This window comes from Buceros rhinoceros, unplaced genomic scaffold (genome assembly GCF_000710305.1).
Source record: "Buceros rhinoceros silvestris isolate BGI_N320 unplaced genomic scaffold, ASM71030v1 scaffold21179, whole genome shotgun sequence".
In the NCBI taxonomy this organism is placed as follows: Eukaryota; Metazoa; Chordata; class Aves; order Bucerotiformes; family Bucerotidae; genus Buceros; species Buceros rhinoceros.
The window spans coordinates 75,301-82,742 of record NW_010432457.1 but is presented as its reverse complement, the minus strand read 5'-3'; the positions used below and the strand labels follow the sequence as shown (position 1 = coordinate 82,742).

Here is a 7,442-nt window from a genome sequence, read left to right as displayed (position 1 = left end):
GAAGGAGGGGGCGAGGCTGGGGGAGGCGAAGAACTTTTTATTTCCTCCTTCCCGGCTCCTTTGGAAGGTGGTGTAGCAGCAAGGGTACAAAAGGCACGGGTGGAGCAGTAGTCAAGGTGACCTTGCCTGGGTGCTTGGCTTTCCCCCCGTGAGCGGTTTGGAGGCCTGCCAAGCCCCCAGTGATAGGCTTCCCCTCTTTCTCCCCTAGTGACTGCGGTAGGGTCAGACATGCCCTTCTCAAACAGCCACAACCTCCTGAAGTCGAAGTTCAGTGCTGAGGAGGAGTACCCCGACCTGAGCCAGCACAACAATCACATGGCCAAGGTGCTGACCCTGGACCTGTACAAGAAGTTGAGGGATAAAGAGACTCCCAGTGGATTTACGCTGGATGATGTCATCCAGACTGGGGTTGACAACCCAGGTAATGGCTGGGGACCCTTGGATCTGCATAACGATCTGTTCTCCCTCCTTACTGGAAGTGCTTTTTGACAATGGCACCCAAAGCCTTTGAGCTGTGAGAGTCAAATCTTGTAAAGTATTGAGAGAGGGCTCTAAATGCATGGCTGTGTTAAAAGAGGCCTTGTTCTATCAAGCCACGTTCCTTGCTGTGATCTGACATATCTATTCCCAGACACTTCAATTATGTAACTGCTCTGCTAAATACTTTCAATCTGGAAAAAAAAAAACCAAACCCCACAAATGCATTCTAATTACAACCAAGCAGGAAGAAAAAGAAGTCAGCTTATCTGGCTGTTCTGGTCTGTTCCTATTCCAAACTGGTTATGTGATGTTCTCTAGCACTTCTATGAAAAAAGGGGGAGCAGATGTGTTTACATGTTAACATTACAGTATTTGTTTTCACTCTAGCAGTATCAAAATGGCCCAACTAAATAATCAGAAACTGCCTCCTGATGAGGAGTACCCGGACCTGAGCACCCACAACAACCACATGGCCAAAGTTCTAACCCCGGATTTATACAAGAAACTGAGAGACAGAGTCACGCCCAGTGGCTTCACCCTGGATGATGTCATTCAGACTGGGGTTGATAATCCTGGTAAAATGCGTTGAGAATATTCTGTGTGAGCCAGCTGAAATAACTGGTGCTTTTCAATATGGTGACTTAAAACTAATCATGTGGAGGTGGTATTTATGAGCAGACTATAGGAATGCAGCTCGGTCTGTAGCAGAAGGAACAAAAAGCAAAGCATGCTTGCTTACAGCAGAGCATGGTTGTTTAGACATAAAGTTCTACCTGATGTTCTAAATAGTGAAATTGGATGTGCTGTGCAAATTTGTGCTAAACCAAGCTTGTCGTATGAGCTTGGTTTAATAGCAACAGCTATGGGTTTCCATAGCACTGCATTTTACTGACTGGATGAAGTGTAAAATGTAGGGTCTCTCCAAATGTTTTTATGTATGAATGCATTTCTAAGTGACTAGACCTACCACTAAAGAACTTGCCTGGTTAGTGCTGTTCTGGAGTGCAGCCAAACATCACCCAAACTTAGCTGTTCTGACTTTATTACCACTCCAGGCCATCCCTTCATAATGACAGTAGGATGTGTAGCTGGTGATGAAGAATCCTATGAAGTGTTTAAGGAACTCTTTGATCCAGTTATTGAAGACAGGCATGGTGGCTACAAACCAACTGATGAGCACAAGACTGATCTGAATGCTGATAACCTGCAGGTACGAAGTTTTGATCAATTACTGATGCTCGCTGGTCTCAGGACTGGGTAAAGTTGTTGGCAAACTGATTTCTTAGGCTCTGTCCCCTCGGTTTCACGCAGCACAGACCCACAGGCTGTGTGTCTGGTGCGAACAGACTTAAGAGCCTGCTGTTCTAGGATGTCAGTGGCTGGGTAGAACCGGGCTGCTGGCATGCAGCAGCACCTGGCGTTATGTGCTGCTGCAGTGTAGGTCATGCCAAACATGTTCAACGTGAGCTGTGGGCTCTAGTAGTGAAGTAAAACACTGTCCTAGGAGTAAAAAAAAACATTTCCTGCTGTCTGATTTTGATCATAAATATCACCTGGTGGTCTCATACTGTAGAATAGACATTGGTGTTGCTAGCAGTAAGGATTTCTGCCCATTCTAAGGGTTTCAAATGTTGCTGTAGGCTCTGAGAATTCCTAATGCTGTGTTGATGGCTTAGCCATAGGACATCTTGAAAATAAGAGAATTTGGATGACCGTAGTGAATAATTCCCATTTACAAGAGTAGACGCCTACCTAAACAACAAGAGTTTGCCCCATGTTGATACTTCTCGGTTACAGATCTGAAGGGGTAACAGAAACCCAGACCATAGTCTGAAATGGACATAAAACTGATGGTCTGGTGGTATCCTTATCCCCTAGCACTACCTAGTAGCTGTAGCCTTAGGCTCAAAACAAGGGTTGTGTTACACAGATACTTAAGCTAATGCTGGGGAAAATAGTCCTGAAGTAGGACACTGGCTCACAGGCTAAGTAGTCAATATCTGAAGTATAAGGTGCACACTTAAATGCATGGGAGGTACCTGTATTTAGAGTAGGGATCTTGGCAACGGGGTTGCAACTCACTTGTTTCCTGATCTTGTAGGGGGGTGATGACCTGGATCCCAACTATGTGCTAAGTTCCCGTGTCAGAACTGGTAGAAGCATCCGTGGATTCTGTCTTCCCCCACACTGTAGTCGGGGAGAGAGGCGGGCTGTCGAAAAGCTCTCTGTTGAAGGTAAAGTGAGAACTGAGTGCACTGGGGAAACTACTTATGTTCTTTGCAGCTTGAAAATGGAGGCAGTTGGCAAAAGCTGCCTCCCTCAAGACTTAGTCTGAACATGGAGCCTTCCCTGAAAAAGATTTATTACAGCTGCCTCAGCATTGCAGTTTGTAGCTGAGAGCAAGAGCACATGTCAGAGGGAAGTTGGACTGCATTAAGTTGACCTTTGCTGATCTTGAAAGCTTCTTTTTATGTGTGTGGGGAAAGAGGTTGGTTCATCGTGGCTCAGACCTGAAGTGTAACACGTATGTAGCAACTTCGGGGCTTGAGTCATGATTGTAGTATTTTGTGGCTGCTCTTAATTGACTTTCATTAATGTTCATCTTGCTGAGAGGTGTAGTGTTGCTCCAAATGTGCAGCTGGCTAGAGTAAGCCCTAGTTTTCAGTGGAACTCCTCAGCTGCAGGTTTTTTCTATTGCCTCCCAATGCCATTGAGAGAAGAGGATACATTCAAGGTGCAGTTCTGGAGACTGAGAGTGGAGTTGCTCCAAAACCTCTTGAGGGCAGGGTAATAGTCCTTGACTAGAGTAGTACTGTTTGTTATATTCATGACCTTGATTTTTCTTGGAAGAAAGCACTCCACTTCCACAGTTACGCAGCAGTAATGAATCTATATGACATGTAAGGGAACAAAGGCTACTTGTATAAGCCCGAAGGTGAAGATGAATCATCTGATATTGCCTTCAGTTCTGTAATGCCGCAAAGGCATTGCCATTACAGATGAAAGCAAAGGGGGAACCAAACCCAGCAGATCAGACACTGCCATACGGTGAGTATGGTCTCTAAGGCGGTGGAAATGTCTAGCATCTTTGGTCTCAACCTAAAAGTGACTCTCTTTCAGCTCTGGGTAGTCTGGAAGGTGATCTCAAGGGGAAGTACTATGCTCTGAGGAACATGACTGATGCAGAGCAGCAGCAGCTGATTGATGATCACTTCCTGTTTGACAAGCCAGTTTCTCCTCTTCTGTTGGCATCTGGGATGGCACGGGATTGGCCTGATGCCAGAGGTATCTGGTGAGTATCCCTAGATGGGAGGAAAAAGAGGGTACAAAGGGGGAAAAAAATCCTGCTATTTTGGTTGTGGCTTGTACTGTTGGGCCAAATGGCTTCTTCTGAACTCATATTTCTGAATCTAATGAGAAACTTGTGGGGTGTCCTCTGGGGAAGTGGCACTGAAGCCAGAAGAATTCGGACATATGTTACTCTGCACCACATGGGGCTGGCAGGAACAAGCCAGCTTGGCTAGCCTGTAACCAGAGCATACCCACGCAACTTGGGTTAGTGAAGCACCAGACAATAATTGAATCAGCTTAGGAAAGTAGATCGCTTCTGAAGGAGTAGATGGGCCACTGCATTGAGATCTTGTCCCGGGAGGTTAGAGTAACTTGTGGTAACAAACAAGCCTTGTGTTGGCTTAGCTCAGACTTGATTCTGGATGCATAATTGCTCCCTATTAGTCTCATTACTTCTGCTTGCAGAAACTCACTGATGCAGGACTGGTATGGCTTTACCAGCACTAGTGATGAGATTTTGCCCTTTTGCCCTCAGACTTGGTGACACAAGCTGACTGAAGCAGAGATGTGGAATGGAAGGATTCTGTTTTAGATGTAGGTCACCTACATAAAACTCTGCATCTCAGGAGCTTCTGCAACATAGTGAAATTGCTCCCTTGTAAGCCAGTGGCTAGGTTTTTGCCAGCTGGAATACTCCAATCTTATTACTGCAGCTGCCTTGGTACGGTGCAGAGGAAGCATGCTTTGTTTCTGTAGGTCACCTTTAATATTGCATCATCTACCTGCAGATTGCCAGCATTAGATAGTGCTGTCATCTGAGCATGACTAATCTGCAGGCTTGAAGTGTAAAGTCTCAGTGTTGTCTGCATAAATAACTTTCCTCAGGTTCTAGTTAATTTTTGATCCTAATCAAGCTGAGAAATTACCAGCATGATAAATACTGATGATAGTACTTGCTGCCAGCTGCAGGCTAGGGTGAGAAGGGCCCACTGGTCTTCAGAGGTTTTTTACAGTATCTCTGAAAAGCCCTGATAATGAAAACTCAACTTAGTTCTCTGATAAGGTACAAAGTGCAGTTTAACAGAATCTGACAAAATTCTCAAAAGGCTTTGTCAACACAGTGTCATTGTGAACATCGCTGTACAATGTCTATACTGATCACCCTTCTGCAAGCTGCACTGAATGGGTGAAATCTCTTAAATTTGTAAATTCAGACCATGAGAGAGCAAAGGCTAGGACTAGATTTTAGGGTTTGATACTGTAAGACTGGCTAATGTCATGTTATTACTCATTCTGACCTGTTTAGATATGGGCCAATTCAAACTACCTCTTGAAAAGAGCAGGGTGAAAACTACCAGCTTAACCCTGTTAGGTGCTACGTGCACGAAAGAAGCAAAATTAATTTCTTTGAAGAAGCAACTAAATGAGTCTCTTGAAATCAAAGCTACAATGATGAGTAGTTCCGTGCTATTACAATTAACTTGAAAATGTCAGGTGGGACAGATAACAAGTTGTTTGCCTTGTCTTCTAGGCACAATGATAACAAGACCTTCCTTGTTTGGATCAATGAGGAGGATCACCTTAGAGTTATTTCCATGCAGAAAGGTGGCAACATGAAGGAAGTATTTACCCGCTTCTGTACTGGGCTAACACAGGTAAATCAATATTGCCTGAGCTGTCAGTTCAAATGTTTCTCTGGCTAGAGCTGAGAATGCAAACTCTTTCAAGCCCCTCTGGAGTCCTGCATGATGGTGCTTCTTAGCTGGGGTCTCTGAGAACACCCTGATGAGGTCCAGCGCTGTGAGGGCTTTGAAACACCTACACTGGCAAAGCATTGTGGCTGTGAAATCTAGAATGGCCTCTGATGTGGCACCAAGTGTCTAAACTGTACTTAAAGGATTTCTACGTGGCTCTAAATCAGCTATTGAGACATGCTGGGTGGGAGAAGAAATTGCTTGAATGTGGATGGGTAAAGCTGGACTGAAGCTTCTAGGCTGAATGCTTTTCTCAGCTTCTAGTCTTGATATGAACTTGAGCCTTACCAGCCCCTTCCCTAATCCTATCAGACATTCCAGAGTGACATGTACTAAATCAAGCTTCCCCACAGATAATGGCTTCAGAGTTTGTAGTGTAGCTTAAACTTAGCCTATCTCACTGCTAGGAGCAAGATTAAGGTCTTAAGCCTCTTGCTGGTGGCCCTTTCTTCCAAATGGAGGGAGCTTAGTGACTGACTTAACTGTTCAAACTGTTGTGGCTGTTGCTATGTAACTGAAGCTGTGTATGAGTGCTAATGGGTGAACTGCATCTTCCAGAGCAGAGAGCAATCTCTAAACATCCATTCTTTCTATTTATAGATAGAAACTCTCTTCAAGTCCAAAAACTATGAGTTCATGTGGAATCCACACTTGGGCTACATCCTGACCTGCCCATCCAACCTTGGAACAGGGCTCCGTGCTGGTGTGCACATCAAGCTGCCCAATCTTGGGAAACATGAGAAATTTGGAGAAGTCCTCAAGAGGCTTCGGCTGCAGAAACGAGGCACAGGTGAGAGGCAGTACAGTGATGTCCTAGTCAGGCTGCCTTAAGACCAGAAGAAGCTTGGCTACAGCCAGACCCATGATTTGGTTCATACTGGCAGCATCTGTCAGACCATCCAGAAGGTACCTTTACAATGCACAGGGAGAGAACCAAGCCTCAAAATTCTGTCTTGGAGTTGGGGATGCCAGTGGTCTGCTTTCACTGCACTGTATCTAGTTATCTAGGTTTGTGCTTCTGTGTGGTATTCTGAGCACCAGGTGGGGTGGACCTGGTGGTAGCTGTTGCTGATGTAAGCTGGAATTCTGATTTAACTCGTGGCTGGGAAATGGTTGCAGTGGGTACTTCTGACCAGAGGTTAGATTGCTCTTGGGTTAAACGAGTAAAGAAGTGGCCTAATGGCATGCTTGGTGGCTCATGTTGGCAGTCACATGCAGCTTTATCTCCTGCATTTAGGAGGAAGCAGCAGTGGCAGCTTGTCTTGCTGTGTTCCCACCTCAAGCTGGTGAGGGCAGAAAGGCAGACTTTGGCTGTAGCAATGGTTAGTGCTCTAACTACATCTCTTGCTCCAGGTGGTGTGGACACAGCTGCTGTTGGAGGAGTGTTTGATGTCTCCAACGCTGATCGCCTTGGCTTCTCAGAGGTGGAGCTGGTGCAGATGGTGGTGGATGGTGTGAAGCTGCTCATTGAAATGGAAAAACGCCTTGAAAAAGGCCAGTCTATTGATGACCTCATGCCAGATCAGAAATAAAGCACTTTATTCTCATGCTTCCTAATTTATTGGATGAATAAAATGTCACTCCAATTCAAACCCCTGGGGTCAGAGCCCACTTAGTTACACTGTTAGAGAAGTCTTCCATCCATCTGTGTTAGAGTTTATTTTTTTGATGGTTGAGATGTTGAAAATGAAATAAACTATTGTTTTGGCCTGAGATGTCTTAGATGTGTTAACTTGAATGTCTTTGAGATTTAAATGACCTGGTTTTCTTAGTTATGCTAGATGGGCTGGTTTTGTGTGCTAGCACATCTTCCTGGCTGTGCTGCTGCAGTCTGCTTGAAGGGTGGTTAAAGTAGTGTCAAAGTGAGCCTTTACCTTGATTGTAGTTGCTGTAAACTTGAGAACTAGTGTTAAACAT

General features: G+C 45.0%; 1 protein-coding gene across 2 annotated transcripts; it reads left to right on the top strand.

Moving 5' to 3' along the window:
- Positions 1-208: 208 nt before the first annotated feature.
- CKB (creatine kinase, brain) lies at positions 209-7,240 on the top strand. Of its 2 annotated transcripts, none has more exons than XM_010143797.1 (7): positions 209-421; positions 1,536-1,690; positions 2,582-2,714; positions 3,601-3,772; positions 5,303-5,426; positions 6,126-6,315; positions 6,879-7,240. In XM_010143797.1, exons 1-7 carry the CDS (start codon positions 229-231, stop codon positions 7,055-7,057), a joined length of 1,146 nt encoding a protein of 381 aa, XP_010142099.1. In that variant the 5' UTR covers positions 209-228; the 3' UTR covers positions 7,058-7,240. The 2 variants fall into 2 exon arrangements, with proteins under 2 accessions (XP_010142099.1, XP_010142100.1); XM_010143798.1 differs by lacking the exon at positions 209-421 and adding an exon at positions 868-1,055.
- The last annotated feature ends 202 nt before the right edge of the window (positions 7,241-7,442 follow it).